This window comes from Falco rusticolus, chromosome 8, assembly GCF_015220075.1.
Source record: "Falco rusticolus isolate bFalRus1 chromosome 8, bFalRus1.pri, whole genome shotgun sequence".
NCBI classification, from domain to species: domain Eukaryota; kingdom Metazoa; phylum Chordata; class Aves; order Falconiformes; family Falconidae; genus Falco; species Falco rusticolus.
The window spans coordinates 59,331,319-59,352,654 of record NC_051194.1 but is presented as its reverse complement, the minus strand read 5'-3'; the positions used below and the strand labels follow the sequence as shown (position 1 = coordinate 59,352,654).

Sequence of the window (21,336 nt, the reverse complement as noted above, 5' to 3'; positions counted from 1 at the left end):
GCTCTGGGAGGAACTCAAATACTAGCACACCCCCTCCCAGCTCGGGTGCAAGGTGGCCCCCCATGCAGCATCCTTGCCTCCCATCTGCAACGCATGTGGGACCCTCCTAAGAAACCTGCCCTATGCACAGTACCTTGGGTCCTGGTACACCGGGGAGGCCGAGGTCACCTATGTCACCCTGGGGAGGAGGAGGAAGAGGGTATGAAGAAGCTGTCCAGCTCTAGGCAGGAGCAGGTAGGTGCTCCCCAGCCTGGGGATGGAGGGACCTGGGACCTCCTGGAGGTGTGCCAGGAGTGTCAGACAGCGGAGCCACGACATCCTCCCGAGGGACAGGAGACACTCACCTGCTCTCCTTTGGGTCCCGGCTGCCCAGCTGCCCCATCTCTTCCAGGAGGACCTTGAGGACCCTGCAAGATGCCCAAGAGCTGACACCAGGGGAAATGCTACGGGGTGGGTGGGCACTCAGCCCCCCACCACCACAGGGGGCAGTTACAGCCCCACCACTACAGAGTGGCTCTGGGATGGGTCCTCTTGGCCACCCCATACACCTACCGCTGGCCCTGGGGGTCCAGGGATCCCATCCCTGCCTGGCAGCCCTGGTGGTCCTGGCAGATCCGTGCGGTTCATTCCAAACCGCCCCGGCTCCCCGGGCAAACCAGGCACACCAGGTGGCCCTGGGGGACCAGGCGGCCCTCGCGGACCCTAGAAGGAAGACGGGGACAGTGGCTGAGTGTGTCCCCCTGCTCCCTGCCGGCAGGACAAACATTCACCCACACTCACCCGCAGGCTCTCCAGGTCACTGCCGAAGCCAGAGCCCTCCATGTCGATGAAGGTCTGGGGGAGAAGCACAAAGATGATGTCAGGCATAGATGGCCAGGGTCAGGGTACCTGATGTTGTGGTGATGCTGCCCAGGGGCTGGTGGCAGCATCCCACTCCTCTATGGCTTGATGGACCGCCCCCCCATCCTCAAATCCCTGCATCCCAGGGGGCACCCACCAGCTTGTCGTGCTTGGAGGAGGGTCCTGGTGGTCCCGGGGGGCCAGGTGGTCCAGGGGGTCCCCTTGGTCCCACACCTGGGTCACCCTGGCACAGAGGAGAGAGCATGGCTTGTTACTGCAGCCAAACCAATGGCAAGAAGAAGGGGGGACAGCAGTGTGTGCTGCCCCCCCCCTACTGGCACTGGCACTCACCTTCTCCCCCTTCAGACCAGGCTCCCCTGGTGTCCCAGGGAACCCCTGGGGCCCCATATCGCCCTGCAAAGGAGAGTGGTGGCGGGTCAGTGGGTGGCAAGGCAAAGGAGTGGCTGGCACCCATCACCCTGCCATTCCCCCCACCCCACTTACAGGTTTGCCGTCCTCACCAGGATCGCCCTAGGGATGGAGAGGGGAGAGGTCAGTGCACAGGCAGGCAAGGGTCGGGGGAGAGGGGATACCCAAGGGGTGGGGGACTCACGGGCTCGCCGTCCCTGCCGGGGGCTCCATCCTTCCCTGGTGGCCCTGGGGGACCGGTGACCTGCTCCACCACTGAGCCATCAGCGTGCCGTGAGAGGGTCCCAGGGGGGCCGGGGTCACCCGGTTCCCCTTTCTGGCCCTTGGAGCCAGGGTAGCCAAATCCAGCGCTGCCCTGGGGAGACAAGGAGATGGAAACAGGGATGGGTAGCACATCCCCAGGGGTGACAGTTCAGCCAGGCATGGCTTTGCCCCAGCTCCCCCAGCGATGCTCACCTTAACGCCCAGTTCTCCTTTCTCCCCCTGGGGGACAGAAACAAAGAGGAGTGGAGTGAAACACAGACATGTCACTGACATCCTTGAGCCCCTGGGGTCTACTCTCTCACCCACCTTTTCACCCTTGACACTGCCTGTCCCCACGATGCCGCTGGTCCCTGAGTCCCCTTTCAGGCCACGCTCACCCTTCTCCCCCTTTTCGCCTTTGGGGCCGGTGCCTGTGGGAAGGGAAAAGGGACCCAGTTGTGCTTGGGGACGGCCACCCCACCATGTCCTTGCTGGTGTGTCCGGGGGCTGGCCAGCATGGTGGGGGAGGGGAAACCTGCTGGCATCACCTCCCGTGGAGACCCGCAGTGTCTCCTCCACTCTTGTCCTCTCAGCTTGCTGTGGGGAGCCTCCGCTGCTCCTCGGCCTGTTGCCCGCTGCCACGGGGGGAGAGTTGACGGGGATGGCATCCACCAGCCCTGGGACACCCTGTGCCAACAACAAGGGGACACCGCGGTTCTGTTCACTTCCCAGTGCCCTCCCAAAAGGGACAGGCGCCAGGACCCCATGGGGCATCCCGGGACCTTGACCATGGAGGGCACTCAGCCTTCCTCATCCCTAAAATCTTGGGGTCCTGCCACCGAGTGCAGCACCCATGGGCACCAACTCACCGCAACTTTCCCTGAGGGCTGGTGTCCGCCTTCTGCCCCGCTGCCAAAATCACCAGAGACCTGCGTTTGCCCGGGGAGACGGGGTGAGGGGTGAGCCATGAGCACGGGGCAGCAGCCCTGAGCCTGCCCCAGCCGGGCTGCCAGCGCTCACCTCGGTGTCATCCTCCTCCTCCTCGCACTGGCGTTCGGCTGCCCGCGGGTCTCCTTGCAGCTTCAAATCAGCAATCACCCCCTGGAAGGAAAACACGCCGAGGGCTGCCACGGATGGCCAGGTGCCATGGATGGATGCGTGCCACAGATGGACGCATGCCACGGATGGACGTGCATGTGTGTCGCAAGCCACCCTGCGGCATGATGTGACCTGCCATGCCACTCAGCCACCACGTCCTCGAGGGCCCTGTGTACATCAGGCTCTTTTGCCTGGTGCAGAGCACGCTCTCCACCTGAGCATCCATCCATAACCCACCACTGAGAGGTTTCAAAGTCGCAGCCCTGGTGCCCAGCACCACCAGCATGGCTTGACAAGCCATGGGAAGAAGCCACATGCCAGCTCTGGCACCCAGCAAGCTGAGCGGAGGTAGCAGCCAGGATCTATGCAGCCAGACAGCAATGCTTTTAAAGGAACTTTTTTGGCTGTACTCCTTGTTTCCCCTCTCCGGAGGGCTCCCCGGCCACAGACAACCTCTCTGTCCCAAGCAAGGACAGCTGGCAGGTCCCAGTCCACCGCAGCCCCAGTTTTGTATTTCTTAGGCTAATCTGCACTTCCTTACCATTTATTTGGGTTTTGCAAGCACTGTGTGCATCCAAGCTGCTTGTTTACACAAGAAATGGCCAAAAATTCCTTCCTAAGGATGCTGCATCCAGACAAAGCCCCACAGCTAAGCTACCTGTACTACCTGGGAGGGCAGCATCCCTGCCTCATCTGGGGAGGGTGTGTGGGTACCAGCAGCTCCTATGGTGATCAGGGTCACCCAGTGCATCTCAGAGCCTGTCCCAGGTCCTCACTGCTGGGATGGGACACAGGGATGCTGCCAGGATGGGAAACTGCTGGGATGGGATGCTGCCCATCCCTCTGATCCTGGTGGGGAGGTAATGGAGACCACGCTGGGAAGCGAGCTCAGAGAGGGCAGATACCTCCCACTTGGTGTCTCTTCTCTGGGCAAGACACCTAAAAAAATATTTGGGCTCCGTCAAAAGCAGAGCACACCACGTCCGGGAAAGAGAGCTGTGCTCAGGAAACATGATGGGTTTAAGAAAACAAGAATCAGGGGCAGCTGCAGTTCAGCCAGGCTGGCTGTGACATTATAATATGAATATATTATAAATACATTATATTATAGATATATGAAATACATATATTACAAATATATGCATTTTGTATTTTTATATATTTATTATATATATATAAATCCCTCCCACAAGCAAATGCCCCCCAGGTGGGTTGTGACCTCCTCCAGCTGCTCACCCTTGTGACAGCTGACTCTAATCCATCCCTCTCTTCCCCACCGAGCACCAGCAGCAAGCCCAAGCTTTGATAAATGCAACACTCCAGCCTAGTCTTCCCCATCCTGGGGTCTGGTGGAGGCACCAGCAATAATCTGATTCCAGCCCTGAACCGAGGCATCCCCATGAGGGATGCTTTTAAGGGGCCTTTGCAGCCCATTTGCCCCAGTAAAGGGGCCAGCAGCACCGTAGGTCGTATCATGCATCCACTTGCAAACAAAGCCTCCTGCCAGACCCCAGGTGAGACCCCATTTACAGTAACCCCCTTGATATCTGCTGCCCCAGGGGCTTCTGCGTTACCTGCAGGCTCTGCCCCTCCAGGTTTCATGTGGTTGACACAAAGGCAACTCGAGAAGAAGCACCAATGCCAGCTGAGAGCCCACCAGCTGCCTGCAAGCAGCTCATCTTGTGGCTTGACCGAGAGCCAGGTTTTAATCAGCTTGATGCCCCGTTAGTTCCAGATAATGCAAGTCAGGGCTGGTCAGCGATGGCAATACCACGAGGCAGTCAGATGCCAAGGAGACGTCCCAGCCTGTGCTCCCCACTCCCTTCTCAGCCGGCCAAGGCAGTCAGACTCCTTCCCTCGATGGCTGGCTATTCCCCATGGGAAAACCGGGGGTGGGCGGTGGGATCGAGTGTTTGGCAAGCTTGGGAACATCACCTGTTCGAAAGGCAGCAGTGCTTCGCTCTGCTCTGGGCTGTTGCTTTGCCTTCCAAATGGTGTCAAACCCTCTCCAGCTGGGCCTCCACGGCCACGACCTGGCCCTCCCAGCATGTTCAAGAGCAAAAAGTTGCTCTTGAAATCTCAGTGGACCAACGCAAATCCCAGTGCAAACCAGTCTCTAGCCCATCAATCATTAAGCCCTTGCTGGGGGAGCTTTCCCTGCCTGAAGCCATTTAACTGGGACCGCGGCAGCTGCTCATTAGTCAAGATGACGTTTAAGCTCTGAACCGTGCTTTGCAAAGCTCCCCAGGAAAAGCATTGCTCCACTCAGCAGAGCCTCTGTTGCTGGGCAAACCATGCTCAACACAGGGAGAACCGGCAGTGCAATCCTGAACTTTTCTCTCCTCAAGCACCGTGGGGGATTTCCACGTCAGACAGGCATTTTCCCCACACTTTCCATAAACCTTATCTAGAACATAAGTCATGCTCAAATCATGGGCTGAGCTATCACCTTCTCTCCTTGCTCTCCAAAGTCTTCCTGCTGATACCACCCAATGTCAGCCAACAAAGATATACTCCAGCCCAAGCATTTTTTCCAGCTAAGAGAGACATTTCTCCAGCCAAACCAGTTCCTCCACCAAAGGAGTTGGGTATTTTTAGCAGTGGGGAGATTCAAAGAGGCTCTGTCCGTTTGCTGGAAAAGGTACGGGCAATGGTGGCTGCTGTAGCACAGCCTCATCTCCTCCTTGCCAGCCTACCTTGGGAGCTTTGCTTTGGTGAGACCCAAGACAATAGCTGGTGGCATCTGAAGCCACCCTTCCCCCCCCAGATCAAGTGTCTCCTTTCCCAGGGACACACACGGAGCATGGCTGCTGGTTTGTCTTCTGGATAAAAAGGTTGGTTCAACAGGCACAAACTGGTGTCACGTCCCCCCAGCCTCACCCAGGCTTCTTGGAGACGTTCTTTGGGGTGCCCCGAGGCCTTACCTGGTATTTATCTGGGTCGGCCCCTCCAGCCTGAGCAACAAATAGCCCTGAGCCATCTTCCAGCTCCATCTCATCCGGGGAGCGCTCGAAGCGGACCCGCTCATGCTCTTCACAGTCCAGGTAGAGGATGACTTCATCCTCCTCCACACTGATGGCAAAGCGCGTCCACTGGTTGAGTAAGGTGGGCACGGTGAAGGTGGCTGCTGCATATGAGCTTGGAGAGCCCGGCTCTGTGTAGTAGAAGATGATTTGCTGCTTGCCCGCCTGCAGCTCCGAGAGCTTGACACCCACATAGATGATGCTCTGCGAGGAGTCCGTGACAGCAAAAAGCACGCCAGCCCGGGGGGTGGTGGGCTGGATGTGGAACAGGAGGGAAAAGTCCCGGTAGAAAGGGCTCGGCAGGTGGTACCGGGCCACCTGGCCTGTGTTGGCATTGGGGCCAAAGACATAGCCGGGGTTGTTGTCGGGGCCATAAATTTTGAGGATCTCCTCTGGTGGGGGGTCTCCAATCAGCTCCAGGAGGCTGACGTCAGCGCTGAGGTCCTCTGCAAGAGGAAGGGAAAGGGGATGGTCACAACCAGCTCAGCAAGGATGGTGACTCTCAGCAAGATGCCTTGAGGGGATGCCACTGTCCAGCCTCCCCCCTGCTCACCCTCCCCAAGGCCCAGGACTTTCCTTCAGGCAACTCCTTGAGCCACTCCCACTGCACTGTTCGGCTGTGACTCCCAAAACACCACCCATTCCCTGCTGCTGGCTCCAACTGCAGCTGGGACACCCCTGAGGTGCAATAAAACCAAAGGGATCTTGCCTGTGGTAGCAACATGCCCATGCAGGCAGTGGGGAATGCTGCTGGAGCACCTCATGCTGAACAACCACAGAGTCATGAGGAAATGTCTTGCATCTGTACCCACTCTGGGTCATGGTGACCCCTCATGTCATCCAGGGACAAGCTCACAGTGTCACCCCGGTTGGGAATAAATCAGAGCCATCCCCTTGCAACACCCTGGGAAGAAGGCTCCAGCCGGCGCGCCCTGTCAGCTTCCCAGATGATCTCAATTTGGAGCTCGCCTGCTTTCCCGACTCCTTTTTCTCAAGGCGCTTGGGGAAGTTCTGCTTGGGACGGTCTCTCCTACCCGATGCAGCTGAACATCTGGCCGAGACGAGCCGGCCCTCTGTACGCCAGCTCCCGTTGTTTTGGCAGCAGGCACATCCTCATCGCCCACACACCGGGCGCTGGATTCCTCCTCTCCTATGTCAACTGCTCGGGCTGGTGCCAACTCGATGGGAGCACGCAGGGTGCTTTTTAACTCTGTGTTTTCCGGGAGTGAGCAAACCCAGCCACCTCAGCTTTGAAATGGCTAAGGGCTCCACACTGGGCATGCAAGCTTAGTGCCGATTTTGGCCCCATCCTGAGTCAGGAGCAGGACCTGACTCAGGAGCAGGAGCTGAGACAATTCAGTGTCCCCAGCTCCATCCCTGAGGTTTCATGTGAGCAACAGTGGGTATCAGAGGTGTGCTGAGCCCAGGAGCACCAGTCAGGAACCTCCACCCTGCTCTGGAGCTAGGCATTGTCCTCCAGAGCTCTTAAAAAAGAACTAAAAGAGCATAAGAAAAAAAAAAAAAAAAAGAAGAAGATATCGGCCCAGCCTCTCCCAGTCTGGAAGGAAAACACATCTCTTGGGATAGTGGGAGGAGATGAAAACCTGGATGCCTCTTCCAAAGCCTGGGGGTACCTGCACACGCAGAACATCCTGAGCCTCTCCCCACTGCTGAGCCCCAGTGCCAGCACCAGCCCCGTGACAGGGACCCAGGCAGCTGGGACATCAGAAATGCCACTGATTAGAGGCAGAGGCAAGTTTCTCTCCGCCAGACCCCAGACCCACTGATCTTCTCCTGAGCCAGCTGGTCTGAAACTACCCTGTGCCCACCCTGCTCCCCCAGGCCCTCCCAAGCTTGGCACGCCAAAACTGAGCATCCAGATGGAAGGAAACCTCCCTCCCGGTCTTGCACCAGCGCTGCTGACCCCCTCATCTGCCCTGCACCGGACTGGGCTTGCCCATGGTGCAACCCCAGCCTGCTCAGAGGAAAAGGGCTCAGCGCAGTCCCCCTGCCTCGCTGTCCGTGGGGTCCTCTGGATCCTGGAGTCCAGCATCCTTTTGCACCCAGATGCTGGCAGCCCTACACCAAAAATTATAGGGTGAGCAAGCAGGGCTCCCCAGACCCGCAGTGAGCTCCAGACTGGCACCCACCCTTGAGGCACCCCATTCTCAGACACCCCACAAGCTTGCTCCCACTGCCCAGCCCCAGCTGTGCCATCCCCAGTCGTGCCAGTCACTCTGCAGCAGGCAGCTGTGGTCAAGCCGACTGCAAATACCAGGATGCAGGGATGGAGCTTATCTTGGGTTGGAGGAAGCCGAATTCACAGCAGCTTTAAGGGAAGAGGAAACCAGAGCTTCCTCCCGGGGGTCTGCAGGGGTATAAGAGCCAGTGCTGCAATTTCTGCAGCCAGACAAGCCATTGTCTGCCCCCAGAGCTTGGGATGACGGGGGGACAGGCTGAAAGAGGCTTTTGTTAGCAATGCAATTTTCAACCACGCTCCCCTTGGCATTTCAGCTGGCTCTGGGATCCTCCCTCCTCTCCAAACATGCCACTCGCCCCCAAGCCCAGGGTGAGAGCTGGGTGCTGGTGCTTCCCAAAGCAAATGGGGACACACTTATCCCTGGCACAACACACAAAGCAGAGGCCAGGGCTGTGAGGTCTGGTGTGGCTTGGGGAGCAGGGGGGTAAGGGGAGACCCCTTCCAATAGCTGCTCCCCTGCAAAAGCCAAGTACACCTTCTGAACCCCAAACCTTTCAGGCCATGCCTGCTTTCTCCATAGGGCACCCAGAGCCCAAGTATCACAGCCTCTCCCCTCCCTGCAGCAAACTGGCAGCACCCACCGGGGAGCATGGGGAGCCAGACACGGCTGATGCTGCAGTGGTTTCAGGATGGGTGCTGGCATGACACAGCTGCACGGGTGTCTCTGGACACAGTGACCCAGCCATTTGCTCCTGTTGCTGTTGGAAAGGCGCCAGGGTTGCTCCAAGCCACCTTCTCCCTCTGCCATGACCTTCCTGGCTGGCCTGAGCCAGGGCTGCCAGCATGGCCCCGTGCATCCCATCCCAGCTGGGATTCAGGGGACCGCCAGCACGCAGGAGCATCTTGAGTCACTGCATGGGGTGCACCACAGTCTCCACGTCCCCCACCCATTCCCAGTGCTGCCCATCCGGGACCATATGCCTCCCCCATGATGCCGCTGCACTCCCCTGGGGTCAGCCGGCAAACAGAGCCACTCTGACGCTGAGGGGACCACATGCGTGACCCCTGCCTGCCGCCCCCCCGCTAAATTGCCCCTGTGACGGCGGCAGGCGTCTCGCTGCTCCTGGTCGGCAGCCCCAGGTCATCACCCGGGGGTGCAGGGGGCCAGCGCAGGAACACAGCCTCATTCAGAGGGCTTGGCGGGGGGAGCAGCGAGCTCCCACTCCTGCTTTCATCCCAAACTGTCTTCTTGCTCTTGCACCCCGACGTGCATTTCTCTGAATGCCAGTCCCCGCCTCGCTCCCTTCCTTTCGCCGCCCTGCCAAAGAGGCACGTCTCGGTCCCTGGCTGACACACAGAAGGGTCACAACCACCTAATGACGAAGCTAGAGGTGAAGTAACCTCTCCTGCCTGCCAGGCAGGGGGGGATCAAACATTAGCTGTTGGGTAAATCATTAACCTCAAAGCAAAGGGCCGCTCTGGGAGAGGGGAACATGTGGGCACAGCCATGGGTCACCTTGAAGCCTCCTCATTGCCATGGCCCCTGATACTGCTGCTGTTGGGTGGCTGTGGGGTCCTGGTCCTTCCCCTGTCCCTGAGGGGAGCTGCCAGCTTTGCAAGCACCCTGCTCCCAGGGTGGACACCACAAAGCCCTTTGCTGTGCACTGCAGCACCTGCAGACTGGCCCTGAACGCCAGCATGATGCGTTTGGGGAGCATCTCTTGTCCTGGCCCACCGTGACGCTGGCTTTGAACCTGGCCACTGCGTTTCATCGAGGATGAAACAGCCCGAGCATGGGGTGGCGACGCTCAGCCTTGCTGAGGGAGCCAAAAGCACCTGACGATCCCTGTTTGAAGAAGCCGAGGCTGGATGGAAAGCGTTTTTGGACTCACCACCATCCCATGAGGACAAGGCAGAAGCATCCCTTAGCACCTAAAAAGCTGGGGGAGTTTGGGGAGGGGAGACACACACACAGACACACGGACATCACCCAGCAACATTACCTGCAGAAGCATTAATAAAGACACAAGAATACCCTTCGTCCTCCTCGGGGAGAGCATCACAAGGCAGAGGCAGGCGCCCACCAGCCAAGTGCATCCAACACAGGTCTCTGACAGCCTCGCAGAAGCCCTGGCACGGCGGGGGGGTTACAGGGACCGAGGCGCTACACCCAGGGAGCAGGAGCAAGCAGAGAAACCACTCCACGTAGCGATGGCACCGCGATTCAAGCAGCCCCTCCCACTCATGCAAAGCCACCTGAATTTCCGCCTCGCTGCTGTGGCGGAGGTAATTTGGTAATCTGAAACGGTTGGTGCCCAGCACGCTGCAGAAGGGCAGGCGGGTTGGGATGGGCAGGCAACGGCCGGCTGGCGGTATCAGTCCGGGTAAGGAGGATGCAAGCCCCGTGCCACTACTACCATAGAGTCGCATAGCGGCGGTTAGTAAATCAAACTCGAGAGGACCGGAGTTATTGGCAAGAGGACGATCCACACCGTTAGCCATCCTCCTGTTAGGCAAAGGAGGGCTCCAGCTCCCGTTCACACTGGCCAGGGCCAGCCCCCAGTGGCCAGGGCCATGCTGCATGTTCGGTGGGGTGGGCGATGCTCCATGGCGCTGTTGGAGTGGTTGTGCCGTGGGGTCCCGGGGCAGCACTGCCTGCTCACGGGCACTGTCACCTGGTGGGAAAGGAAAAGGGGCACTACCTGGCCGGGGACCTGCTGGTCTCTGCAAGGACACTCGTGTCCCCATCGCTGGGGGGGTCTCTGTCCCCAGGAGCTGTAGGTCTTTGGTGGTCCCCGTCTCCAGGAGCTGTGTGTCCTCAGTGGTCCCCATCCCCAGGAGCTGCGGATCCTCAGTGGTTCCTAGGAGCTGTGGGTCCTTGGTGGACCCTGTTCCCAGGAGCTGCGGGTCCTCGGTGGACCCTGTTCCTAGGAGCTGCAGGTCCTCAGTGGTCCCTGTTCCCAGGAGCTGCGGGTCCTTGGTGGACCCTGTCCTCAGGAGCTGCGGATCCTTGGTGGCCCCTGTCCCCAGGAGCTGCAGATCCTTGGTGGTCCCTGTCCCCAGGAGCTGTGGGTCCTCGGTGTAGCTGCTGGCTACATCCTGGCCAGGGGTAGGTGACGTGCTGCGGGGAGGAGCGATGCTTGGTTGTGCTGTGCTCTCCACCAGCCCCGTGGCATTCCCGTCCCACTGCTGGGTGTTTTCAGCTGTGGTCCCCTGGCTCACAGGTGCTGCTGTGCGGGGATCGGGCTCCTGGAGCTGTGGGGTGGTGATGTCCATCACCTGGCCACCCCACGCCCCTGGGGACGCGCTGGGGGTGACAACTGCTGCAGAGGTGAGTGGCTCCAGTGTGGCAGTTCCCTCGGCAGGTGCCACTGGGTTTCCCGTGGTCTTCGTGCTGCCCCAAATCCAGTCCAGGAGCTGCGTTTCGGAGGAGGAGAAGCAGCAAGCCAGGAAGAGCAGAAACCCCAAGCGAGGTGGGGCCATTAGGAAGGCAAAACAAGGCCCGTTACTGCAGAGAGTGAAACGGAGAGGCAAGAGGAAGGAAAGGAGGGAAGAGGCAGGAATTTTGCCCTGGTCAGGCTCCCAGAGCACTCACATCACTCTCTCCTCCCCAGCTCCAGCACACAACACTTCAAACCAGAGCGGAACAGCAGGAGGAGTGGCTCTGCCAAACCCTCCTCTCCCAAGCGCCAGCCTCCCCGCACCCGGCACGGCCCCCCCAGAACCCCGCCGCCCAGCTGGGAACCCACCTGAACCCCCCAAAACCTCTGGGAGCCGAGCCAGCCCCTCAGACGCACCCTGTTCCCCGTCCCAGCTGCTGCTGCCAGCTTTTTAACTCCTTCCTGCCCAGAAAAATCCAAAATCCTCTCTCCCTGCTCGGTGGCTCTGGTTAAATTACTGGTGTCAAGAGCTGTACATGGGGGTGTCATGCATGGACACAGTCCCCAGGGGTGCCTAAACTTTGGTAGGATGCACAGATCCCCCCACTCCAGGTCTTTGGGGAATACAATAAACTCAGAGCAAAACCGAACAAGGAGGGAAAATAATCCCAGAAAACATTTCCAAGATTTCCACCAGCTGGAAACACAAGTCCCAGAAGTCAAGTGCTTTTAAGCCACTTTCCTTGGCGGCTCAGTTACAGGGCCAGGACCCCCCAGGTGCTGTCGCAGGACAGCGAGGGGAGTGCTTGCAACCCCCCCGACACAAACATCACGCGCCAGCGATGCCTCGAAGCCAGGAGGTCTGAGCAACCACAGCCTTGAGCAGTCAAATTTTCCTGAAGCCCGGGATGAAAATCTTCCCCCAGGAGTGCTGATGCTCTCCCACACCCCCAAAAATTCAGTTGTTCTGTGCCTCAGCTTAAAAAAAAATCCCTGCAAATCCACTTATCTGGCCCATCTTCCCACATCAGCACTGCCCTGCTCTGGAGACAAGGACACCTGCTCCTGGGAAACCCCATTCAAGGGGGTCTCCTGCAGGGATGCATCACGCCCACGGACTGCACTGTCACGCTGCTCTTGCTGTGACACCAAGCAAGTCACTTTCACGGCTCAAAAAGTGTTCCCTAGAAGGGACACTGAAGGGGAGGTGACGATTTCATCTCCCCCTAGCCAGGATGCTGCGCGACCAGGAAAGTTGCGGTCTGTGGTAATGTGGTCCTGCAACATGGAGCAGGAAAAGATACAACTCTTCTGATGCACCGGTTTAAAATTATTCAGGAAAAGCACTGAAACAAATGCTCAGATGTCTGTTTTGCTTTACACAACATTTCTCACACTACTTTTTAAGCGAAACGGGTTAGTTTTCTCCTTAAAATTGTAGCTGGCACGGCAAGGATGCTGTTGCTAATATGTTTGCCCCGTGACTGATGCTGTTAGGGGCGCATGTTGTGGAACAGCCCACGACTAATTGAATGCGGGATGCATTTTTGTCCGTATGTCAGAGTTTCCATATGGCCCCCCCAATGTTCATGTGCTCCCATCAACCTGATGAAAGGAGCCAGCTTGCCAACCCACTGCAGCGTGTTTGGACAGGACCCTGCTGGGCCCAGCCCTGCTCCCCTGGGGCAAGGGCGCGGCGTCCTGGCAGGGTGTGGGACCCCTCTCCCTGCGTCCTCAGCAAGTCCGAGAGGGATCTCATCTCCCACTGGTGGGGAGGACAGGTGGAAAAGCTCAGTGTTCCCATGGCCTTTCCCCCAAACTAGGGGGAGATAACTGGGGCAAAAGCCTGCAGCAGGGATGTTGATCCAAGCCCCTGAAGCTGAATGGTATCTGCAGGGCAGCTCCTGGAGCCAAAGAGAGTATCACGAGGCCTGATGAGCTGCCTCATCTCACCCAGGAGGGTTTTGGCGGTGGCACCATGCTGGGATGCCCCAAGCGTGTGCAGACACAATGCCCAGCCAGAAAAAATCCCATTTCTCCCTTCTTCTGGGATTAGACAGCTCATGATAGCAGAGAAGTGCAGAGCAGAGCAGCAATCCCATGGGACCTCCCCGTGCGCAGGGAGGGCAGCTGCCGCCAGCCCTCGTTAAGTCGATGATCTTCATTTCACTGCACACCTCCATGCCACCAGCTCCCAGGGAAGAAGCCAGGTCTGGGGTGTCCCAAAATAAGGAACCTGGGAGCTCCAAAATAAAAGCTTGGAGGGTGGCCCAGTGGCACAGGTGGCACTAGAGCATCCCGACCCAGCGTGCCCAGCTCTGCCACTGACCAAGCAGCCCAGCAGGGACCGGGAACATATCAGCTGGTGAAATATTTTGGAGAAGCATTTCCCCAAAGAGAAGCCATGGTATCTGGCTTGCTGGCAGGGCAGGGGAAATCCTTTGGTTTAGCCTCCTGTAGGCTAAAGGCTCCCAAAAAGCACTTTGCATGCTCCAGGGGATGCTGCCACAAGCTCATCATGACCTTGCACTTCTCTAAAAGCAAAATTGTACCCTCAATCTGGTCCCAGTTCTTCCCTGAACAGGCTAGGGCTGCGTCTTCGCACTGGGTTCCAGCATCTACTGGTGCAGCTCAGTCCCTCCTGAAAAGGGGTACGAGGCTGCCCTTTCCATTGCAGGCTCAGTCCCGTTCAGAGAAGAAAAGAAAAGGGAGAGGGGGGAAAGGAGAAGGGGGGGTGAGGGGTGGGGGAGAAGGGTGAGAGATGGGGGGGCAGCATGGAGAGAGAGCAAAGACAGCATGCAGAGGGCAGGGGAGGGGAGAGAGAGAAGAAAAGAGGGGGGAAAGGAGAGGAAAAAAAGGAGGAAAAGAAAGAGGAAAAAAGAGGGGGAAAGAAGGGAAAGGAGAGGGGAAGAGAGAGGGGGACAGATAAAAGAGAGGAAGGGAGAGAAAGAAAGAAAGAGGGAAAAAAGATAAAAATAATGAGGGGGGGAAAGATTTTAAAAAATTGAGGGGGTGGGGAAAAGCCTCTCATGCAGGTGTCAGACCTGCAGCATCCCATCAGTGGTTAAGGAATAATGATGTTATACTTTGGGGGCTGAAGTGGGGCTGAGTGATTGGGTTTCAAGCGACCCAGCCATGCGTGTCCCCATGCTGGGGGAGCAACCCGTGGCGGTGGCTGGGGATGGCAAACCTGGCCACGACCACACCAGGCTCTGCAGCGTGCGCTGCATCCCCAACCCACGTCCTGAGCTCTTGCTGGGGCAGCTCCGCGTTGCCCTTCCCGCAGCAGTTTGGGAGGGGACAGGGACCCTGCCCCAGCCCAGCTCCGACAAACCTCTCCTCCGCAGTCCAAGGTCGGACCCCTCAGCAAGAGCTGGCAGGCAGAGATGGACAGATGGATGGACAGATAAGACAGGCAGCCGGACAGCAGAGGGAGCCTCAGGCTGAGCAAAGCACGGAAGCATCCTCAGGAGAGGCATTTTGCTGCACCCCACCAGGGGTGCCAACTCGTGCCGGTGGCCTATCCTGGCCACAAGCCCAGAGGTCACGGAGGTCCGGGCAGGGACCGGCAGCAGTTTTTGCAAGGTGCAAACAGGACAGAGCGCAGGCAGGGAGTTGTGACCTGCAGCTTCTTTCCTCCTCCTGCTCGAAACTCTGTGGAGTCCTTTCTTAGATCTCCACAAACCGGTGGGGGACCCCGGGTCCAAGATGTCCTGAGTGAGAAGCCTTGAGCCCAAAAAGATTAAACTCTGCTGCAGAAAGGGCTTTAAAGCCAATAGTGGATCCCACAGCCAAGAGATTGAGTCATAGCAGGAAAGACCCCCCTCCAGGGCATCCCCTGCTCAGCTATACGCCCCTGGAGCCAGGGAGGAATGGAGCTCACAGCATCCCCATGACACAGCTCCCAGCGAGCCTCCCTTAGCAAGTAGGGGCTTTAATTAACAAATTAGCCCATTTCCAGGCTATTTTTATCCGTTTTCTGTTTGCTGAGTCCAGCCTTGACTTCCCCCAGCCCACAGGCAGGATGGCTGCAAATCGCCCCTTGCTTTTGAACACTAAAAATGTCCCCAGTCCCTCTGGAGCCAGCAGCCGTGCTAACCCACGCACAGCACTGCCACCCACACACAGCACTGCATTGAGGGTACTCCACCAAACAGCCCCTTGGGACCAGCATGAAGGATGTCTGGGGTCAGCCCCAGCACGCAAACAAACCACAGCCCCACAACGTTTCCAAAGCCCACCGGCACTTCAGCAGCTTGCTGAAAGCTTGCTGGGTTAACACCAGTGACAGCAACACTGCCGTAAGTTGCTTGAGAAAGCAACAACCTCCAAATGGCACAAAACCACGGTATAGCAAGCGCTTGGGACTGCCACTGATGCCCCATCTGTACATCTCCCATTCCATGGATGCTGCTGGGGAAGGAAGGAAACCTTGACACTGGCACAGCCAAAATAGTGAAGGCGGGAGCACTCAGGCACCAAGCAAGAACATTCAGCAACTGTCAGCAGCAGATGTTATCTATAAATCCTATCGATGTTTGGGATTTTAATCCGTTCTTCATCTAAAAGCCCAAGCAACAGTTAAAAGGCCCTTATATAGATGCACGCTGAGGATATTGCCACATCCCGAGGGCTGACCTCCCAGGCAGAGACAGCCCCTGGGGAGAGACAGTGGGACCCGGCGCATGGACAGCCACTCAGCCAGGGAGATAGGAAGGCAGGGGCTGGCGATGAGGATGCACAGGGGAAGAGCCGGTGTGTGTTACTGCACCCATCACGGCCCCAAAACTGAAGCAGGTGCCAGTTTGCCAGGACATGCCTCTGGGCCAGAGTTTCCCCCTGACTCCAGCTACGCAACACCGCCGACCCCCAGGAACCACAGCGTTCCTAAACATTTACTCACAGAGAGACAGAAAAATCCTCCCAGAAAATTCCTCGATAAGATAAACCGTGAAAATGTCATGACTGCCTCAAGGAGCTGTCAAATAACCCTCGGGGGGAGGGGGGGGGGAAAGGGCAGCTGTGCCTAGACCCCAATGTTGTTACCGGCATGGCATCCTCCTCCTGCTCCTGAACCGAGCAGAGACGGAGGCACCCACTGCACCAGGGCATCCATCCTACTCATCTAAGGAGTATTTTTGTCAGCATGTATGGGAAATTATGTGGGCAATGGCAGCAGGCAGGGCAAGCAAACTGCAAAGCAAACAGCCTTCCTTCCAAGTGTGGCTAAAAATACCCACAGGGGTCGAGCCCCCCCCCCCCCCCGCCCCCCCCCCCCCGGGTGAAGAGTGAGCCAAGGGGCAGGTCTCACCAAAGGCATCTTGAGTTTGCCTTGTAACTTGTTACCCTCTGGCAAAGACCAGCAGCCACAGGCTGGAGATGGCACAGCCAAGAGATGCTGGTGTCCCCCTTTTCCCACCCACACGAGCAGGAGGACAAGGCAGTAGGAGCAGGGAATGGGGGCTGGGGTGACTTTGGCCACCCCACGAGGTGCCCTGGCCACCACAGGGGATGGATGATGGAGAAGAGCCGTCAACCTCCAGGCACAGCTGAACCCAAAGGAAGCCTTTAAAAGTGCAAGGACATCTTTAAAATGCAAGGTGAGCTTGTTGTGACCTGTAGCCCCCAGCCCCATCACCGCCCCCCCCCCCCCCCCCCCCCCCCAATGCCTTGCCTCCGCAGGGGCCACCGACTCTGCTTCCCATCACTCGCCTCCCTCTGGGGCCAACCGACACCCGGAGATAAGGGGAAAGGAGGTGAGAGAAGGAATGTGACCCTCTCGCTCTCCCTCCCTGGTGTTAATAAATCACCTTGCAGACTAATCGCTCCTTGGAGGGGGAGATCTCGCCCCCCTCCTCACCGCCCCCCCCCCCCCACAAGGTCCTGGCTCAGCCTGGGAGCCACGCTCCTGGCAAGCCCCAAATTTCAATGGCGTTCCTGGCATTCCTGCCTCGGCAGGCAGCCGGGAGGGCTCCAGCAGTGCCGACCACCCTCTGGGCAGGCGTAGGGGGCTCCCTCCGTTAGTGTAGAGGGGATTGGTTGCCATCTCCATGAGGGACTGAGCGGGTCTGCAGCTGGGGAGTGCATCCCTACTGCCAGGCTCCTATTTACCTAAAAATACAGGGAAACCAATCACCTGGCATCCTGCCTCGTAGGCAGATGCTGTGCCACAGGACAAGGGGAGATCAGGGCTGGGATGGAGGGTTTACAAGCTGACTCGATGCCATCGCAACCTGATCATTTGCAGAAAGCAAAACAGAGAAGAGGAAGACAAGCCACCCAGGCAGGGTATGCATCCCCAGAGCTCAAATCCAGCATCACGCAGCAGAGAAGCCAACAAAACCCCTCAACCATGCTGGGACATTAAGCTGCCGATGTCACGGAGCAGCAGCAGGAGCACCGTGGGAGGGTAACCCTCCACCAGCTTTGAAGGCTGCAGGATGAAAGCCCATTCCCAACTGTTTTTCGGAACTTCAGTACAGGAGAAAATACCAACACATCTAAAAAACCCCATTCACCAGACAAAATACAGAACAGCTACCAAACAAAGTAGTACCTGAAGCTACAATGGAGCAGTACAGCATCCATCCTGCGGTACAGCATCCGTCCTGCATTCACCACGAGCCAGGGATGCTGGGTGCTAGCTGGTCTGTGCTGCTGCAAAAGGCAACTGCCACAGCTTGTGGATGCTTTACGGAGCCTTTCCACAGCTTTATGGCGAGGGAAAGCCACCCAGCAGTTCATGAACCTCATCCTCAGCGCAGCTTGCAGCGAACAAAATCCAAGCTCATGCAGTTGCTGCAGGGCCAGGTGGTGAGAAACACTATTTTGATAGGGAATGGAAAGGAAAAGTGGGATCTGGGAGGAGTTTTTGTTTTTGGACTTCAGCTGCAAGCTCCCGCTCGTCCAACCAGCCTTGGTCTTGTCACTGCTACTCCCCTGCAGCGCAGGGGACTTTGTTTAGCTTGGAGCCTCTGAAGCCCCCAGCTGTGCTCGTAATAAGACTCCTTGTCCGCTCGGTGGTCCTTCCACCTCTCTGCACTCCTCAGACAATACTTCGCCTGTGCTGCTGACTTTGGCATCATTTCCCTGCTCTTTCCAAAGTTTCCTCTGCACCAGGCAGCCGAGCTTGGCCATCCTGCTTTGGCATTGCATCCCATCCCAGAGCTGCCTGCCAGGCACCATGCTTCACACCAGACTTCGCCACGGCTTTCAGTCCCCCAAGGTGAGGATACAAGGGGGTGAGATGCCCAGCAGGCCCTTTGCGGATGGATGCTGCGGTCAAAGCTAGTTAATGCCTTCATTAGCAGCCTGGATGAAGGGCCATGTAAACAGGGAAAGTGTTGTCCAGCCCTTGAAACTACTCAGTCACACATGTCCCAGCGTTGAAGAAAAAAAAATAAATCCGTCGAACGCCTTGAAATTAAGTCGAGCGATGACAACTCGCTGTCAGCCAAGGTTGAAATCCCCTGCTCCCTACTAGGATGACAGCCCACATCTCCACAGGCACAGCAAGTATTTAAGTAACAAAATTCAGATCTTTTCAGAAAGTCCAAGCACCACTGGCATCAGACAGTAAAGGGGTCAAACAGGTCGATGTTGTCAGGGGCTACTTTGCTGCTCCATGCAAGTTCCCTTCAACACTGGGGAAAGCCAACAGGAACCAGACAAAGTCAGAAAACACATCGTCCCTCTCCAACCAACAACCAAACATGCCAGGTGAGAGATCTTGTTCTCAGCACAAGCAGGAGATGGGGGCTGAAAGCCATCAGTTAACCAATTATTCCCTTTTTCAACAAATCACTTGGTTTTAAAGCAAAATACAACATCAATGGATAGCTTTAACGCACTGGAGTTTATGTCTACAGTGTGACAGATGTCAAGAACAAGGATGGTTGTAATTTGAGTTCCTGCTTACAGGCAGACAGGGATTCAGGAGCAGGTTTTCCCTGCCCTGAGCACAGGGACGATGCCACGGCTGGGCACCATCCCCGGCATCGGCGTCCCAAAGCAAAGCCAGCCAGCCCATGTGCACAACACCACTGGCTAAAGGCAGAGAACCACAGAGATGGGTCCCTACAAGCTGTTTTCTGGGATCATAAGGGTTAAAAAAAACAAACCAAACCACACAAAAAAACCAGCAGGCATGCCTGAAGAGGAGGATTAAAGAGAATAGGGCCATTTCTCGGCAAAGACTATGGCAACGTAAATAGAAAAGTAATATTACGCTCAAGACGGGGGCCCTTTCCCTTTGCTCCTGCCCTACAATGCCACTATTGTTTTGCTGACAACTGGTAATTATCCCAAGCTGCACACACTGGTATTCCCACCCTTTAACCGGGAGGGATTTTGCAGCCGCCGACCCTCTGACACCAGCAGAAATTCACATACCACAGGGTTCAAAGGGGGGGCGGGCTGGAAAGGCTGGGCGAGCCTAACAGTACGTCATTTGGGGACCTCCTTTTAGTCAGTCCCTAAAAAATGAAGCCATTTGGGATGGTTTTGCTACTGATGGCCATGCTTGGGGTTCAAGGTGCCCCAAACACAGGAGGCACTCCCCTATCCCGAGTGAGCAGTACCCACTGCCACCCTAGATGAAAAAATACTGGTCTCCCAGATATCCAGGTCTACACTGTGTGTCCTTTCCCAGCTTGGCAGCAAAGAAGAAACTGCAAAAAAATGAATAATCCCATGGAGGCACGGTTTTCCTTCCTTCCTATAAAGCTCAGGCATGCCTGGGGACCCTGGATCCCTTAGGATGAGGCCCTGCAAGTAGCTGCTGCCCTGCTGCCTGCTGCAAAGGGGCTGTAATGAGGGTGAGTTGGACCCATCACTTCTCATTTATGGGATGGGGGAGTCACAGCCCCAACCCACCCAACTTCCCCAGCCCACCAGGAGTTCAGCCCAGTGCCGGCACCAGCTCAGATAAGGTGATTACAAATACTGGAAACAGCCTCAAGATGGATTAAAACACTCCCATGGTCAAAATGTAGATTTTTAAAATTTTTTTTCTGCTTTTGCAGCCTGGTGCATGAGCCAGAAAGACCAGAAAAGGGGCAAAAAAATGTGCTTTTTTCCTGCCACAGGCTGTAGGCAGCACAGCCAAGGACAGAGCAAGGCAGAGGACACACGCAGCCACCAACACGCAGCCACCAAAGGACCCAGCTAAGAGCAGCACAACCAGCTGCTCTGGGATTATTATTTTTTTTTCTTCTGCGTTTTAATTACACTATCTCAGAAGTTTCTTCCTAACGGGAAAGCTGGAAACCAGTTTTTCCTGCAGCAAGGCCAATTCCACAAATGCTAGCAGTGACCTGTAAAGATAAAAAAAGCCCCATAAATCAGCAGAGCAACATCTTTCCTTCCTTGCAGCGTCACTGGCCTGTTTCACTGGGGTGGGTTTTTATTTGTTGTTGTTTTAAGCACCCAAGAGAAAAGAAACCGCTCCTAAAACCCCACTTAACCCATCCCAGCTGCAGAAAAAAGCCCACGTAGGCAGGAGGAGCTCCGCTATGGGTCTCCGGGCAAGCTTCAGCCTGTCCCCGCAGCACCCAGCTGGGCTTTGGGGGGAACGAAACCCCCCTTCTCCCAACCCTGGAGCCCCGCCAGTCCTTTGCCTAATTAAAGCGTGTGGCTGCTTGCAGGGCGGAAAGCCGGCAGCCAGAGCACAGGGGCTCCAGCACCTCCGGGGCTGAGCCCTGCCACTGGACCAGCACCCCGCTTTTAAGGATGCTGAAGCCTGGAGGAGCTTCCAGGGTTGCACCAGGAACCAGCCGGCCCCAGCTCCTCTCCATCACTTGCTTGGCTAGAGAGTGACATGGCTGCAGGGAAAAGATTAAACCCAGATTTTGCTCTTTAAACTGCTTTTGGCCAGAGGAGGTTGCTTTGCACCCCCCTTTTCAGGGATATCAGAGCACTACAGGATGGTGGGAATAGCAAGGAAGTGATGGAGGCTTGTACAGCTCGCAGGGGAAATGCTTGCTAGCCTCTCTGCAAGGAAAAGAGGGCAGGAGAAAGTCCGGAAGGGGCCACTGGGAAAGCAGAGGAAGGACTTAAAAAGATTAAAACAGGACAATGTTATCAGTGGGCAGCTACCCTGTGCCCTGGCACCACATGCACAGGG

The 21,336-nt window shown here is 56.9% G+C and overlaps 1 protein-coding gene across 4 annotated transcripts in view; it reads right to left on the bottom strand.

Annotated features, from left to right (window-relative positions):
* COL18A1 (collagen type XVIII alpha 1 chain) overlaps window positions 1-21,336 on the bottom strand; it is a 41,657-nt gene that overhangs the window by 8,191 nt on the left and 12,130 nt on the right. The window contains exons 1-15 of one of the 4 annotated variants that reach the window (XM_037396504.1): window positions 17,770-17,971; window positions 5,535-6,079; window positions 2,533-2,613; window positions 2,382-2,441; window positions 2,061-2,199; window positions 1,840-1,943; window positions 1,726-1,752; window positions 1,454-1,624; window positions 1,345-1,371; window positions 1,192-1,254; window positions 998-1,084; window positions 781-834; window positions 553-702; window positions 345-407; window positions 134-178 (exon numbers count right to left, since the gene is read on the bottom strand). In XM_037396504.1, coding sequence (XP_037252401.1) covers window positions 134-178; window positions 345-407; window positions 553-702; window positions 781-834; window positions 998-1,084; window positions 1,192-1,254; window positions 1,345-1,371; window positions 1,454-1,624; window positions 1,726-1,752; window positions 1,840-1,943; window positions 2,061-2,199; window positions 2,382-2,441; window positions 2,533-2,613; window positions 5,535-6,079; window positions 17,770-17,827 — 1,674 coding nt within the window. In that variant the 5' untranslated portion in view covers window positions 17,828-17,971. The other 3 variants (XM_037396501.1, XM_037396502.1, XM_037396503.1) reach the window with 3 other exon arrangements.